Below are 16,911 nucleotides of genomic sequence, written 5' to 3'. Positions count from 1 at the left end.
AAGTAGGCTTGAAAATCTCTATGTGGCAAAAACCCTCCTGTTTTGTGATTGGATTCACAGAAGAACCTCTTTCTACTGCTAGTAAAACAAGCAGACCTCCACTTCCATATTCTTAGGCAAATTCTGCTCATTTTTAGCACATCAGTTTATAGGATTTGATGCAGAGCAGCCTGATATCAAGTTAATTCCACTAAACATGACATTTCCTGTGAAATGTGGTTTCTGCAATTTGATTAGTACACAACAGGGTTTGTTGTAACTGGAATTACTGATTAGTCTATAACATGTTCTTACCTGTCCATGCTTATTCTATATGTTTGATTGATTACTATCACTGAATTACAGCATCGTATTGTAATTCTAAGCACCATGAAAAGTTCTATTAAATATGTAAACTGTTGCCTTTGGGGCTGAATGGTAGGAAGTCTTCTGGCCTGTAGTGGAAAAGTTACACCTTTACCACTTTGTGGTCCTAACAACTACATCATTAGGTATCTAACCTAACCCCAATAGGTAGCCCATTCTGTCTGCCCCCCCCCCACAGACCCTGCAATTACAATCATTAATACATTATTTTGAAATGGAAAACACACTAAAATTAAGATTCAAATAAATTGAATTGTTTGTGTGAAAACTCTTCCCTGAGAAGTAAAAAACCCCAGCTCTGCTGATTTTGCATCACTGAACATTTGTAAGAGTAATATTTATCTTCTAACCAGTTTATGACTTTGGAGCTAGGTTATATATTAAATGGCTCATATAAAGTCTTTACATCTCAACCCTTTCCCACTATTTAAAAAGCAGAAACAGGAGGACAAAATTGTATCATGGAGATACTCCAACATCTACATTCATGACACTTGATTTTCAGGTGCACCTTCCTATTCACTATTCCTGGTGTGGATCCAGTAGCAAGCCTAGTACCAAAGAAAAAAATTAGGCTTTGCCAAGAACTTTCGCTTTCTTTCTGCAGCCTAACCAGAAACCCAAAGTTTAGGACAGATGTTTTCACCCCACAGACATGTATCAGAGATCCAAGCAAAATTATACATTTATTCCAGAATGCTAAGAATATTGCTATTATACAAATACAGTATAAATTCCAAAGTCACAAAATAAAAAAAGTACAAACTCCATTTAATAAATATATCTAACCATTTCAGTTCATTCAAAATTGAAGAGGGTGGTTTCTACCTTGGATGTTTGACCCAGCAAACCATACAAACTTAGTATAAATATATTTGTACATAATACCATGTTAAGCCAATTAGAAACAAAAGAATGTGATAAACCTGCTGATGAACTACCAAGGGGCAGACAGGAGCTCCTAAAAAGAGCAAGACTACTTTTAAAGTATCTTTTGTGTGTCTGCAGTTTTTTAAACCACATTGTTTCTGTGATTAACAAACAAAAAAGTCAAATACATTGAAAACCCATCTTACTCCAGCTAACTGAAGCCCAATTGCTCTCCACCTTTGCTAGAAAGCATTACAATTTTTCATTGAAAGAATGATACTGTGAATGTGTCAGATATTAACATAAAATAACTTATGCTATCAGCCACCTAGGCCAGAAAAAAATCTATAGGCAAATAAAGAATGAAATTAAATTTTATTTTGGCTGTGAACAAAGACTAGAAAAAGTGCAAAAAGAAAATCTTCTCTTAAAGAACAGAGTGTATGGAAATAAAGGAAACATTATATACACAAAATGAAAGATAGGAAAATAACTAGTATCTGATAATCTATAGATAAGCATTCATTATAAATCTCACTCTCCCTTCCTTCTCTTCAGGTTTTTGCTCCATATAAGAATTACAACTTCTAGAGAAAGAAATGGAGAACAATTAAGGCACCAGAACAGCAGGCAAGGGATGCAATGCCTATCTCAGGAACAGGCATTCTGCTCAATGTACATTTTGGACAAGGACACTGCCATAGTTTTGGCCAGCTCCTCATCCCTCCTGCGCTGCATCTGTGTCTTCCTGCACCACTCCTCATATTCTGGATTGGGACACTGATGATCCAGCACAGCATCATAATGGCCATTGCTAAGCCAGCTCAACCAAATGCTGGCTCGGCTCGGATCCTCGGGGCCCAGGTAATGGGTCATGGTGGAGACGGTGGGACTCTCGGATCTGCCTCCGGTGGTGAGGTGGATATTGACATTCAGCATTTGCCCCATGGCCAGAAGCTCAGGGTAGCCGGCCCAGGTGCCGTCTTGGGCAGCGTTGATGAGGAACTCTCCGACGTCGCCTTCGATGATGGGTGCGAAGTGCTCCAGCTGGTCGGCAATGTAGTGCACTGTCTGCTCGCGAAGATCCCCATGCAGACGCTGGTCCCCATTGATGGCTTTGCAGACGGCCCGGTACAAACAGTTGCCGTCGGGAATGATATGGAAGCGGAAGCGGCCCTTGTGCCGCAGGTACTTGTCTTGCTTCTCTACCTCGGCCAGGTACAGCGCCAGCTTTTCGCTCCGTTCCGTCTGACGCAACTGGCTGGGGCTCGCCTCCTCGGCAACTTTCAATGTGGTGGCGGGCTGAGGTTCAACTGCAAGTCCGGAGTAGGAGCCGGCTGCCGCCGCCGCTTGCAAGGCCTGGCAATGCTCGTTGAAGCGGAGACCACGATTGCTGGGCTCCGGCTGCAAGGTTGGCTGGGCGGCGGCCGCGACTTCGCCCCCATTGCTCTCCAGTAGCAACCATGGGTGGGCATTGGAAGCCGCCTGCGGGTCCAGCTCCCTCACCTCTCCGACGGACTCAGAGTGCGGCACCAGTTGGATGGGAACCACTCTCTCCAGCTGCCGGCGGCGGGTCATTTGCGCCGCAGAGCTAAAGACCTGCGGCTGCGGCTGCTGCTGTGGCGGCTTCCTCTGGACGGGCCCCGCCGAGGGCAGCAGTTCTAAGCAAGAGAAGGCGGGCATGTTGCTGGCTGCTCCCGCTGTGACGGCACTCGCGGTCCCTCCTCCGCCACCTACGACGTCGCTCTCAATTCCAACCGGGTTTTGTCCCGCGGACTCCGGCGAGACTTTGAACACGACTCCCGGCCCGTTGGACGCGCCGCTTCCCGCTGCCGCTGCCGCCGCTGCCGCCGCTGCTGCCGGATAATGAGTGACGATAGTGCTGTAGAGCTGCATCCTCGGCTCTTTATAGGCTGTTGCGGTGGCGGCGCTCACAGCAACCCAGGAAGGCTGCAGGGGCCGGGCTAGAGAGCAACCACTGCGGCCAGTGCTTTGCCGCCGCCCCTCCGTGCAAGTAGCCAGAAAGGATGAGGCGAGCGAGTAAAAATAGCCTCGGGCATCCCCGCCCCCCCGGCGTCGGCGTCCGGAGACCGCTTCCGCCCCCTCCTCACGCGGGTGGGGAGGCGGGTCCGCAGAAACAGCGCCCCCTCCCTTCGCCCTCCCGTTTTCCTCGGGCCGCGCCGGAGCGGGAATTCCTGCTGCGCCACAGCTCTGGGCGGCTCCCTCCTCCCTTTCGCAGGCCTAGGCCCTCCTGGAAGGTACTGGAGGCCTGGCACAGGGGGAGCGGCCAGGGAAGGCCGGGCCTTGTTTACTTCCCGCCCTTCAGCACGTTGCGAGACACACGTCGCCAAGGTGGGAGGAGCTTGGCGGGAACCCAGCGGTCGCTCCTCGGCCACGTCCCCCGCTGGGGCGTTTGACTAGGCTTCCGGCAGAGGTTGGCCGAGTTTCCCTCCTACCACAGCCGGTTGGCCAAGGTCGTTAGCCGCAAAAATGCACACGCGCGCGCGCACACACAAACAAACTTGGTTTGCTGTCTCCGCCGCCTCAGGAAGGGATGGGGGAGGGGCAATAGGAATTACTCAGTTTGGAGTCCCAGGGATTCCCTTTCAACGCTACGAGGAAGTTGCAGTAACAGAAAAGAGCGAAGGAAAGAGAAGAGCCCACCGGTGGGTAATAGTCAGGCACGAAGAGACAGGTGGGGGACGGCCACAGAGCTAGGAGCCCGGCTTAAATACAGGGAGAAAATGCCTCTGAGCATGGTTACAATGCCGAAGGAATGCAGAAAGAAATTCTACTGCCCTTCGGCCGCGTTTTTTTGCTATTTTTTTTACTTTTTTAATGCAGTTGCTACTTAAAAGAAGTGTTGTGAGTGAGTATGTGTGTGAATGTTTGTGTGTGTGAGAGGGAATAAATAGTACCCGTTTGATGGAATTGTAGAATACCAAATACATTTTCTCCACAGTTCCTTAGATTTAAAGCTTCCCCAAGTGCATGTTTTCATCTTTGAGTACTATTTGCTCTTTAATATTGCTGTTTGGCTTAAAGTCTGCTGTATCTATATACATTTAAGATGGATACCTACCAAGTTTTTATAGCAGGGGTGGGGGGGAAGCATTGCTTTATATATTAACCTTGAGAAGGCTGCTTTTTTTAGAAAATTCAGATATTTCATAGGTTTCATTCAACCTTACGACTAGTTGTGGGATTCAGAAATGTTTACTACAGATTCTATGGGGGTGGCTTGGTGGGGGTGGCATGGCATGGGGAAGGATAGTGTAAAATCTCCATTCTCTCCAGATCAGCTGGGATTCAGGGGGCAGAGAATAGATGGGGGTGGGGCCAGTCAGATGTGGTATTTACCGGTTCTCTGAACTATTCAAAGTTTCTGCTACTGGTTCTCCAGAACTGGTCTGAACCTGCTGAATACCACCTCTGCATACAACACTCTTTATATCTATAGACCCAGAACTAGTGAAATGTTGCGGTTCATGGCAGTAGTACTGTACAACATACCAGAACTAATCAATTATACTAACATCAAAATGCCCAGTATCACAGATTTCATCAACCTCTACCTTACTACCTACTTTCAGGTTGATAAACAAATATACCAGCAAATCAGAGAAATACCCATGCGATTACCACCTTCAAGATTTGTGGCAGAGACTGAAATGCAATGTCTAGAAACTACAGTACTCCCACACTTGCAACCAAAAGTATGAATCTGGTATGTAGACAACACCTTTGTTATAATAATAAAAAAAGAACTACATGACAACATCTTCAAAGGAATAACATTCACAAGGAAGAAGAAAGCAAACCTAACCTACCTAACTATCCACATCAGCTAAGGAAATGGCATCTTTAAAATACAAGTCTATCGAAAACCAACTAAGTATTCCCCTTCCAAAGTAACAAACCATCTTTTCCCAAAAGGAGCTGTGTAAGAACATTATTCAAACGAGCACAAACATAATGCAGAACACCAGAAAGGAGAGATCAACTGCCTATACAATATAGGCATCACATGCAATTTTATACCACTGAAACCCACAATTTCAAAATATGTTAAGTAAACCAAAAGAACCAACAGCCGTTAAGAGGCACATACAGATAAAGCACATTTACACATGGATTCAAAAGAGACAATTAAAAAAATTAAAAAGAAAACAAAAATGCCAGAAAACCTCTGCAAACAACACATAAACAGGGAATACCAGAATTAACATAAGCAATAAACAATGCCCTTATCACAGAACTATCAACTCAGACAAGCAATCAAATAGCCTAACCAAAGAACTATTAAAGTGAAAACAAGCCCTCTACCAACATGGACTGGCCCCAAAAACAGGAGCAAACCCCACTCCTTGTTAGCACTGAAGATGTTACCTATAGAAGTCTGGAATGAAACGTCTGCAAACAAACAGCACCGAAGACTCTAGAAAATTCAAATAGGTTATATGTAATAAACTAGGGATATGTTGATGCTGAATTGCAACATGTGCTGCTTTCTTTTGACGCTGCAATAGCTCCTGATTGAGCAGCAAAACTAAGGAAGTAGTTTACATTTGTCAATATAATCCATATTTTCCCAACAATATTAATCTAGACACATTTCTCACACACAAAAGTATGCAGGAAATGATAGTGTGTTTTACATCTATTTTAGGGGTAAATGTATCCCTAAACAGAAATATATATATATCCAGATAATTCCCTGGTGGAAAGTGAAAATTTTAGCCCAGTATAGCTGCTTAATTTTTATGGTACTGTGCCTGTTCAGAAGCAATTACATCAAATTTGATTAATCTTGTTAGAGTTTAGAAGCTGAATCATCATAAATACTTTAATGGGAAACTATGAGAAGGTATTCATGCTATGTAGCGAAGAAGTTGAAAAACAACTCAGAAGAAACCATAATTGCACACCAAATAATTTAAACATTTTTGTCAAGGAAAATCCCTATCCTTGGCCATCAGTAGTTCATCTCCACTCGAAGGGCATTTTTTATCTTCCTTTTTGAAAAAAACAAAACAAAGCATCTAGAAACCCCCGGCTTGGGGCTAAAGTCTGCTTGAAGGACACTTTTTATCTTTTAAAAAAATATCTAGAAGTTGCTATGCACAAGCAATTAGATTACTTGACAAATTGAGGACAAACTGTTATCTGCTTTCTTGTCTTTTAGAAAGAACCCCTGCTCCAGTGATTATTTGGGAGTGAAAGGGGAAAAAAAGTTAGGTTCCATTGTTAATTATTCATAGCAGCAGGATTAACACTTTCTTTCTTTATGAATCAAGTTTATAGTTTTTAATATAATGAGATGTAAATGAATATTTATCTAATAATAGTCAAAAATGCCATGCGTTCTGATTCTATTGTAACATAAACCAAAAAGCTAGTTATTTTCTTTACTTATTGCATATTTATTGTCAATTAGAATTAGATATTGGCATAAGTATATTGTCCTTTAACATGCAATTTGTGAACTTTTAGTTCAAAAAATGAACTAAAGTGAAATCTACCATTATCTTGTACTGCTTATCATAAAATCCAAGAATTGGAAAAGATCTGGAATTCTAGTCCAATCCCAAGAACGAATCCAGATATCATTCATACAAATGACTGTCCAATTTTCACTTCCAAACCTCTAGTGATGGAACATTCCAGGAGGATGTTCAAATTGATGAGATATCCAAATTGATATTTATTTATTTTTATAAAATAACACTCTGCATTATGTTATTGAAAAATCCCAAAGTTCAATGGAATTCTTCAATAAGAATTAATCAGATTTTAACTTAAGGCATTAAAATGTATCATAATGCTGCCCCTTCTTAGCCATTTCAGCGAACAAAGTGACTTTTCATCATATTAAATATCCCAAATTGAAGCTAAATACCTTATAATAATATTCCTAATTTTAAATTATATTGAAAGCATTTTAATTTTGAACCAAAGCAAATTCTATGTTAAGTCTAGCCTCACCCATTTTCTGAAATGTGCGTATCTAATATCTCATTCAAAGACCAACATTTACTGCTATCATTGCTGTTACTGAGCCAATAAACATCCTTTCCAACTGAAGCCTTCCTCAAATATTTCCTCTCCCTACATTTCTCTCCCAGATTGGAATAAAAACAGACTGGATTTAACTTCCAACACAAAACAAGCAAGACATTAAAAAAGTACATTGGGAAAGAAAGAAAGAAACCTAACACCTATAAACATATTATCTCCCATACTGATTAATACATTATTATAAAATTAATTTATCACCCTTTGCCAAACAAGCTCAAAAGATTTTAAACTACCATTTGCAAATGGCTAGCCTGTCATCTATATACAATATTGATAACAAAATAGTTAACAGCAAGAACAATAATAATAAAGACGAAATGTACTCCTATGTTAACAAACTGTTATTGTGAATAACTCAGAAAATCTTCCATTTTCTTATCTATCTCAACTCATCCCAAAGATTAACAGTAATTTGTCCTGGATCAAATTTGTTTCTTAATGCCATTTCCTATCCATTGCTGTCTGATTAAATATAAGTTCAAAATTGGTCTATCTTCCCAAAAAAGTCCAGATAAAATTTATTCCCGATTAAGTGTGATAAATCTATTCCCTCATCTTCAATCCTCCTGAGAAAGCTAATTTACTTCTCCACTCAGTGTAATTTCTGCTGTTGTAAAATACTGCAGGCTTGAACTTCAAAAAAATGTATGTCATCAGTTCCGTTAATTTTAAAACTACAATCCCAATTTCTTTTCAACAAATTAACTAATTCCAAATCATTCCTTTTGTGAATCTAATTTCAGGACAACATGCCTATATATGTTTGCCATAGCCATTATCATTTCATCAGTTTTTTAAAAGAAGCATTCAACTAAAGATTGCATGTTAACCAAAAAAAATTTCAGCCAGTCTGTTCATTTTAATTCAATCCAATTGTTGATCTGTATAAGTTAGCCAGGAAGCAAAAAACATTAAAGCAAAGTGAAGAAATAAATCAAAGGAACAGGGAAGATATTTTCCAGGTATGTCAATCCAAAGTTAAAACAAAGGTTAAAAAAATAAACTCCAAATATTTTGCAAATTAATAAAGTACAAAAAAACCTATGGTGAAAGTCTAATATGATCTAAATCAAATAAAAACACTTCAGCATCCAAGGACGTTTTTCATTTCCATACAGAAAAGCAAAAATTATTCAAAATAATCTAAATCAAAAGAAAGGGGGGGAAAACAGATAAAATCCAGCAAGGGGTTAAAGTAGGTTCAACCAGTCGGTCAACTTTTAACCAGCTGGTCAACTTCTAAAGACAAAAAGCAAGGTAAAGCAGTAAATTCAAAAAGTGGAAGTTAATATCCAGGCATGGTTAGAAAATGAAATGCTGAAAGGAAGTTGGATGCCCTAATTTTCTACCGCTCCCAAAGAGAACTGGAATCTTCAAGACTCTCCTTCCTAGATGGGACCATCACCATCCAAAAGTCATTTGGGTTATTCCTAAGTATTCCCATTCAAATCCAGGGAGCTGCACTTCCAGAGAACCAGCTCTGGCAGCAAAATCAGTAAATTGTCAGCAGGACAGGAAAACATTTATACCGGTCAGCAGCCATATTGGGGGAATCCTCAGTCCTGTGATTTTTCTTAAATGATTTTTTTATTCAAGTACTATCTAGATTACTCTGTTTGATTTGTAGGCATCAGCTATGTTCAGCTAAGTGCTGCCATCTCATTTTGGTTGGGTGGGGTGAGGAACCAAAACTGCAACGAGATATAAAGATAGCACATTCAATTTCACTCCAAATTGACTGACTATTTTTCAGAAGCCTTGTTCTTTGTTCAAATAATCTAAATCTAAATGTATAACAATTTTTTTGAATATTTTTTGCCATATTGTAGAAAAATTATTTTTGTTAGCTCTCGTCCCAAAAATCTATAGGTCCTGAAATTTTAAGTACTAGGAACACAGCTAAGAACAACAAATCCATCTTTAAAGTTTCAGTCAATTCATATGAATAATCCTGTTAATTTCAAAGGACACATCAAGATCATAGAAATTAATGTTCCTAAGCCATATCTTCAGAGCAGGCAGGTACAGCCAACTCTTATTGAATGTTCACTGAAGTAACTAATGTACACAAAGCAAAATTTATATTTTTCCTGGCTTTTCTTCTTCCTTTATCATGATTATTAATTTTAATAATATCAATTATTATTTAAATAGTTCCATGTATATTAATTTCTGTCAATTTGTTGTGATAATCTCTTGGCCTTTTTCTACAAGTGAGTTACAATGTTCTCCATCCATTCTCAAGTTGGAACAAAACTACCTGTATAAAGGTTCGTGTCCTCATTGCAAATCATTATTTTGACTTCTCTCCTTTTATTCCCAGTTGCTGTCAGTTCCCAGAGTTTCTTCCAAGGTGACAAAACCTAATGGACTTCAAAGATTTAGAGGCTGCCTTTAGATAATGTCAGATGGGGATAAGCTAACAATAATTGCAAGAGCTGAGAGAAGAGGAATGGAGGAAGACTGAAGGTATGGTACCATAGTGCTATTTTGTTTTGCTTCATCATTAAACTTTCTTTCCAAAGAACTTCCATGTTGTTTCCAGTGCCTTTCTCCCAACTTGGAACTGAACTAGATGGATTTTCCTTCCAACAGTACCATAGTTAAGTGCCTATGGAAACATGCCTTTTCTCAGGCATCTGGCCTTTTAATGCTCCAAGGAACTGACATAAGGAAAGACTGCAGTGGGAAGCATGCAACAGAAGGAATGTTGAGGGGCAACATATGCATTTAACTATATTCTTGGTCACCACATAGTACTTGCCCTTCATTCCTAGTACATGTCATCTTTTGCTGTGGCAAAATGAAACTAAAGTACTAAAGACTACAAAAATGAAGAACTAACTCTGTCCTTTCCCTTCTCCTATTTTGCGAGATCACATGGGACTAAATCATGTGACTATTTTTTATTCCACTGTATTTCTCAATCTTGGCAACTTTAAGATAGCAGGACTTCAACTCCCAGGATTCCCCAGCCAGGCTTGCTGGAAGTTGAAATCTGCCAAGTTGCCAAGGTTGAAAAATACCACATTAAGATGTTAAATTAGATGTTAATAGCAAATACTTTATTCTTCATTTAAATATTAGTTGATTTAGACATAGCAATGAAATAATTCCAGTTACCTTCATGTGGTCATAAACACCACATAATCTTTGTAATCATTTTTTCAAGGGACCATGCTTTGTCCTTTAACATGCTTTGGAATGCTAACAATCATTCAACAATGTTTCTCAGTACTCTGTAATACTTACATTGTGCCTTCTTCCCAATATTTGATGCTATTTCAAAGTTCATAACTTCCTTGAAAAGTATTCGTGTTTGTAGCATGAAATAAAACTACTTTTTAATATAAAATTTTCACAATTGGAAAACAACATATTTAAAGAATGTGAAGTAATTCTTGATATGACTTCACTGACAATGTGCTATGACATTATGTTCTCTCCCAAGTAATCCGTCTGAATGATTCAGTGTAAAAGTAATCCGTAACATTCCCTTGTATCCTAGCAACTAGCCTGGCAGGCTTGGCATCTCTAGGAAAGCAATACTTTCAGAATGAGTGACAGTGACATCACAGCACATCAGGCAAAGTAGAAGCAAACTTTTTGTTTAAAGAAACAGGCTTACATTTTTTCAATATGTTCACCAAGTAGTAGAAAAAATATTAAATATTTAGCTTTTGGCAGACTCTAGGTGGATTGCAGAGTCTCTATAACACCTATATTTGTTGCAAACTAATGCAGCTGAAAAATAGGTGAAAGAATATGCCAGAGTGATAAACAGATTGCTATCAGAAACGATACTTTACAAAAGTTTCTTCTTATATAAAGCAATCAGGGCAGGTTTTAAAAAGATGGAACATTAAACATGATTTCAGGAATGTGAAAAGGTATACTTACTTCATATTTTGTATTTGCATTTACTGAACTGTAAATTAATTTCCTTTTTTTATTCTAGAGTTCTGATATTAAGAGTTAAAATAATGACTAGAAAGACTGTCCTTGCAAAATGGCTGTCAAAAGGAATGCAATGAGGCAGTGGTGGGATTCAAATAATTTAACAACCGCTTCTCTGCCCTAATGATTTCTTCCAACAACCAATTCACCAAACTGCTCAGAAAATTAACAACAGTTTCTCCCGAAGTAGTGCGAACTGGCTGAATCCCACCACTGCAATGAGTGCCATCCATGCCAGTAAAATATCATACTATAGGTTGATTAGTAGCCATTATATTTAGCAGAATAGACCAAAATTGAAGTATTTGTATGAAAACTGCTATCTTTCTGTCAGCTTTTTTCTTCTTCTCTGCAATTTATATAAAAAGATAAAAAATACCGGTACTCTTCTGTTGGAATTACAAAAGAAAACATTATTACATACTTAAGCATAGTTTAATCTTGCTAATCAAGAAAACACGTATCCTACAATTATGTTTCCACTACTGGCATAGTAAGAACTGATTCATGGGTAGAATTTAGAGAGCTGCATAGATTATATGGGAATTAAACTAGCACTGTGTACAAAGCCAATGGCAAAACATTCATGTCCAGTGATGTCAGCCTGCATTAAGATTGCTTTTTTGTCACTAACAAATTCTACAAATGTAACAAATTGACTCTGCAGTTAGACAAGAAAAATATGCTTTATTTTCCCTCTTGTTTAAAAAAATCTGTTTTTTCTCACTTCATGTTCCTATCTCAGTTTTTACATCTATTATCTATTAACAAATCTTGTTAGTGGAGGTGTCACTGTATTTTGTAAATACCTTGTACATATCAGCTCTATAATAAGTAGTAGTCACAGTAGAAGCAACAGTACTTCATATTACAAACTAACGGCTGAGTTGATTCAAGTCAATATTTGTTTTAACTATGATTTGAAGACATAATAATATGTTACTTTCACTTATCACTAAAGCGTCAGACCTGAGGTTTTCAATGCGGTTCCCTTGGGGGGGGGGAGTGACCTGCGTGAGGCTCACCTGGTGACCTTGGGGTGCCTGTCCAATTGACTTGCTAATTTCCACAAAGACACCACAATGCCAGCCATTCTATGAGCAGGCAAGCCATAAACACACTCCTGGTAGCCATAGTGCCTATAGTATACTATCAAAATGAGTTTCCCCCAGCAAAAAAGATAAAATATCTGCAAACCCACAAGTATTAAATTTACAAACATACTAAGCCAAATCCAAAGAAACTACCTTATAGCTTTGTAAGGCATAACCTTAATTTTATCATCTCTCTTTCTCCAAGAAAGAGAAAATCATAGGGATAGCTCATTACAATATTTCAGCTATTACTAAGTAGAAGAGAAGAAACCTCCAAACATGTATTTCCCCTTTGTACAAAAAAAGAGTTAGACATTAATCACCTCTGCCAAGATTAATCTCTTTATCTTCAGTTTAGCAGGTTGGACATGTGTAATATTCTAGTGGCCATCAAGGTCAATGCCTGCATAAACTTCTTCTTGGACTAGGAAAGGATGATATTAAAGGAATAGATGAAGGATTATGAGACAAGTACTATGGCAACAAAATGACATATAACAAAGTGTCCCGTCCTAAAGGGCAACATTTTTTATAAGCAACAAGTTATTCTCTTTTTTTCAAGGAAATCCTGTGACACCCATATTGGGCTGGGGTATTTTGGGAATTGTAGTTCATATTTACTAAAGATTTAAAAATACTGGTCTATATAACAATGGATATTTAAGTCAGGATACTTGCTGGTACTAAGTAACAAGGTCAACACAAGCCAAACACATAATTAAGCCTAAGTAAATTATTACTTCACTGAGTTTACAAACACATCATATTCCTTTTATCAAATCATTTTCTATATTTTATTATTTGTGGAAATTTAATTTTAAAAAATAACATGCTGACTTCCTTAGTAAAATCCTGAGTTTATAACACACCTCAGTCTTATTAATTTCAACAACAGCAAAATAGTTCATTTAGATCAATAGAACCCAAACTATTAGTGCCGGCTTTCAAAATGTCCAAACTAGCAGTGAGAAATGGAACTTTAATTGTGCTGCAGTCTAGTGGCCACTTGAATGTTTTCAGGCAAGGTGTCCTTACCCTTAGTAGTCCTGGTTATTTATGCCTTTTTTAAAAAAAAATCCATAAGTACTACATTCTTACTCGATAAAAAGTAAACCTCCACTAAGCTCAGTGACGATGACTTGGAAGAATGTACCATGTTTTTAAAAAAATATATACATAGGTAATCAATGTTACTAAGGTTAAGGACATAATGCCTGAAAACATTCAAGTGTTCATTAGTTTGCACCATAGTTAGAGTTCCATTTCAATATTTGTATGATCCATGTAAAAAAAATTGGAAATCACTTCTTTTTTCTTTCTTTTTTTCCTGCACTTTTGGCTTTGTTTCTTTTTACTTGCTTTACTTTTTCTTTCTTTTAAGTAAAATATTAGATTTTTGTTAATTTCTATATTTCTTGTTTAAAATTCTAATACGGTTATTATTTAGAGAGAGAGATAAACCAAAGATGGAAAGTCCCCATATCCAGAAAATACCAGTCCAAACCAATAGGTCTTATTAGGGCTGTGTCTGAACTTGTTCTCCCTATCTACCGGTAGATCTCAGAAGCATCCATATACCAAGACCAAACTTCAGCAGCATTATTTGGAGGAGCCAGGGTTGAAATGTACAACTGAGTGTCATCAACATACTGATGATATCTAGCCCCATGCTGATGGAATACTCTACCCAGTGTCCTTATTTACAAGTTAAATTGGAGAAAGGGCAGAACCAGTGCTTTGCAAAGCAGGAACTTTCAGCTAGATCTCTAGATTGATGGTACCAAAACTATATTGCAGTGGGCAGCTATTTTTTTTTCCAGAATAAGAGACAGAAAGTGAATCTATACACCCAGCTTTAATTATTTGAAGTCAGCTATCAGGGGTGACCATCTTCACTGAGTTGCACGGATGAAACAGTATTTATATACAAAGCAGCTTTTGAGTTACAATGGCAATTTGTATCAGAATTTCTGCCATTAAGCGATAACAGTCATAAAGCCCAATGTCACATGAGCTCATCACTTAGCAGTTGCACACCTATTAGACTCAGCTGCTGTCCTAATCTCTGGACCGCACAAATTGTTGAGCAGGAAGTAGTGGAAGTCACAGGCAAGCAGCATAGAGATGTGCGTAGATGTTGCAGGGCATGGGTGGTACTATAGACAGGTGCCACAGTGTAGCTGGGAAACTGAAGGCCATTGGGACTGTGGCCATCAGTCCATGGGATCTTGTACTCTGTAGCAATAGCAATAGCCCTTAGACTTATATACCACTTCACAGTGCTTTTACAGCCCTCCAAGTGGTTTACAGAGTCAGCATATTGCTTCCAACAATCTAGATCCTTATTTTACCCACTTCAGAAGGATGGAAGTCAACCTTGAGTCTATAATGGAACTTCTCAGGAGAAAAAATGATGGATAATCTTATGGGACTGACCTTCCATACTTGCTTCCCCATCTGTGCTTATAGGAACTTGGCATGGAAGGTGTAAATGGCAGTTCTGTGATTGTGGGATACTGTAACCATCATAAGTGGAAGCCAGTTGCCAAGTCCCCAAAATTGCAGTCAAGTGACTGCAGCAATGCTACAATGGCTGGGACTTCAGACTGATCATAAATATGACTCATTCAGTATTGTCATCTTTGAATGGTCACTAAACGAGTGGTCAAAATCCAAGAATTACCTATATAAACAAATTTCCTTTTTCTGCACATTCTGTTGGCTAAATATTACAGAGACAGCAGAGAATCTATTAATTATTGGTACTAAAAACAAGGTGATGGGTTACAATGGAAAAAGAAATGATTTAATTATTGAGGAAAAAAAGCATTTTAGCTAGTGCAGTTAGCTTGTCCTCTAATGCGAGAGAAGGAGAAATTGAACTGAAATAAATATTGTCTTTTACACATTGAAATTAAAAGTACATTAATAATACAGTAATAAATGTAGACGGTATTAGTGAACCATCATAGACACTTGTTTTTATTAGTTAAGATTAAAGATCAAACAACATAAGGCTCAAATTAAAGAATGGGCCATCTGACTATTGTTTTGAAATACATGATAAGAAACCTATTAAATCCCTCATTTCTCCTCTCCAAAAATATTATTCGTTTAGCTAATATAAGAAGGAAAAGATAAGTATTTTATGAGTCTTTAAATTTTGCCAACTTATTAACTATTAGCACTAAAAATATAGAAGACACAATAATTTAAGGGAGAGACACAGTAATAGGAAAGACAGTAATTTCAGGGAGAGGGATTAGATCAGAAAGAAAGAGTAAATTCCTTTTCACATGATGATGATGCTTTAAAGGTGAAACTACCCATAGTTCTTTTTAAAGCATTTAAACTGAAATCTGATAACAGATATTTTACGTCACTGCCAATTTTAGCTCTTAGTTTAACTTTTGGAATTTACTGGAACTTTGCTGCCGTAACTTCTCTGTCCACTAAAAATAATTGCTTTTAATTCTATGCTACCATTTCACACTTGTCAGATGACATATATTGAAGGAATTGTGCTGACAATGTACCCATTAATCATCACATAGGAATTCCTCACCATGATAGCCCCTAGTAGCCTATGTATAAAGGTTGGTGAATAGTGTCAAGCAGAAGTATGATCATCAAATAAGAAATATGATCATTCTATAAATGTGTATACAAATAAAAGGTATGGTTTCTAAATATGAACAATAGAGAGGCGTATCTCTTAGCTGTTTTTCAAGAGATAATGAGATAGATAGATAGATAGATAGATAGATAGATAGATAGATAGATAGATAGATAGATAGATAGATAGATAGATATAATAGATGAGAGAGAGATCAGATAGATAGATATATGGGGAATGGATAAATAGATGATGGATGGATGGATGGATGGATGGATGGATGGATGGATGGATGGATGATAAATTTTTTATTTCTTAATCCATATTATTTCCAATCAATTATTTCCTTTAGAAAAAAATGAAATTCTACACTCATATTCATTATACCTTATTGATAGTATTTGATTTAGTAAACTCTAAGCATAAATTATAATCCTAAACAAAATTGTATCGAAAGCCAAATTATTAGAAAGTCTTGGAATGAAATTCCTACAGATTTAGTGAGATGAAAAGCCATATGGCTTACTTCTAATATGTGTTTACATTTGTAGGCATAAAATGCAACTGTCATCCAAATTATTTAGGAGAAATCATATAATTTGATAGGTTGCAATTCTAACAGTTGTAAAAAACTTTCTTGAGCATGAACTGAACACAGTTGAAGCTTCTTCAGAATAAACAAATATCAAATGTAAAATTATCTTTTTTATTATATAATTTCTCAATAGCCTAGGCAAGTAAGTGTCTATGCTGGAACAGTACAATAAGACCTCTAGCAAAAATGTTTCCAATTTCATACTATAAAAATATTCCTATAATAAATAATAGTTTGGGTGTGCTTCACCAAGAACCCTGTATACATTCTATTCTCAGAGTCAGCAAAAAAAGCTTTTAACAATGAAATAATACATTTACAAACAATATTTATAT

At 37.7% G+C, this 16,911-nt stretch overlaps 2 protein-coding genes across 2 annotated transcripts in view; one reads left to right on the top strand and one right to left on the bottom strand.

Moving 5' to 3' along the window:
* Window positions 1–1,033: 1,033 nt before the first annotated feature.
* On the bottom strand, window positions 1,034–3,427 carry OTUD1 (OTU deubiquitinase 1). Its single transcript, XM_014065743.2, has one exon. It carries the CDS (start codon window positions 3,130–3,132, stop codon window positions 1,888–1,890), a length of 1,245 nt encoding a protein of 414 aa, XP_013921218.2. The 5' UTR covers window positions 3,133–3,427; the 3' UTR covers window positions 1,034–1,887.
* Window positions 3,428–3,802: 375 nt separating this feature from the next.
* Window positions 3,803–16,911, top strand: part of CUNH10orf67 (chromosome unknown C10orf67 homolog) — an 84,318-nt gene continuing 71,209 nt past the window's right edge. The window contains exons 1-3 of the mRNA XM_014067034.2: window positions 3,803–4,105; window positions 4,830–4,963; window positions 9,638–9,783. The gene's annotated coding sequence lies outside the window, so the exon portion shown is untranslated. The remainder of the gene's footprint in view (window positions 4,106–4,829; window positions 4,964–9,637; window positions 9,784–16,911) is intronic.

The sequence above is a fragment of the Thamnophis sirtalis genome, unplaced genomic scaffold (genome assembly GCF_051295495.1).
Source record: "Thamnophis sirtalis isolate CommonGarterSnake01/CBP01778 unplaced genomic scaffold, rThaSir2_p1.2 scaffold_4, whole genome shotgun sequence".
Lineage (NCBI taxonomy): Eukaryota > Metazoa > Chordata > Lepidosauria > Squamata > Natricidae > Thamnophis > Thamnophis sirtalis.
The sequence above is the reverse complement of the archived record's forward strand: the minus strand, read 5'-3'. Positions and strand labels throughout refer to the sequence as shown.

Bases quoted from the DNA above. Each gene is read 5' to 3' on its own strand.
- OTUD1 (XM_014065743.2), bottom strand. From the start codon at position 3,132: ATGCAGCTCTACAGCACTATCGTCACTCATTATCCGGCAGCAGCGGCG.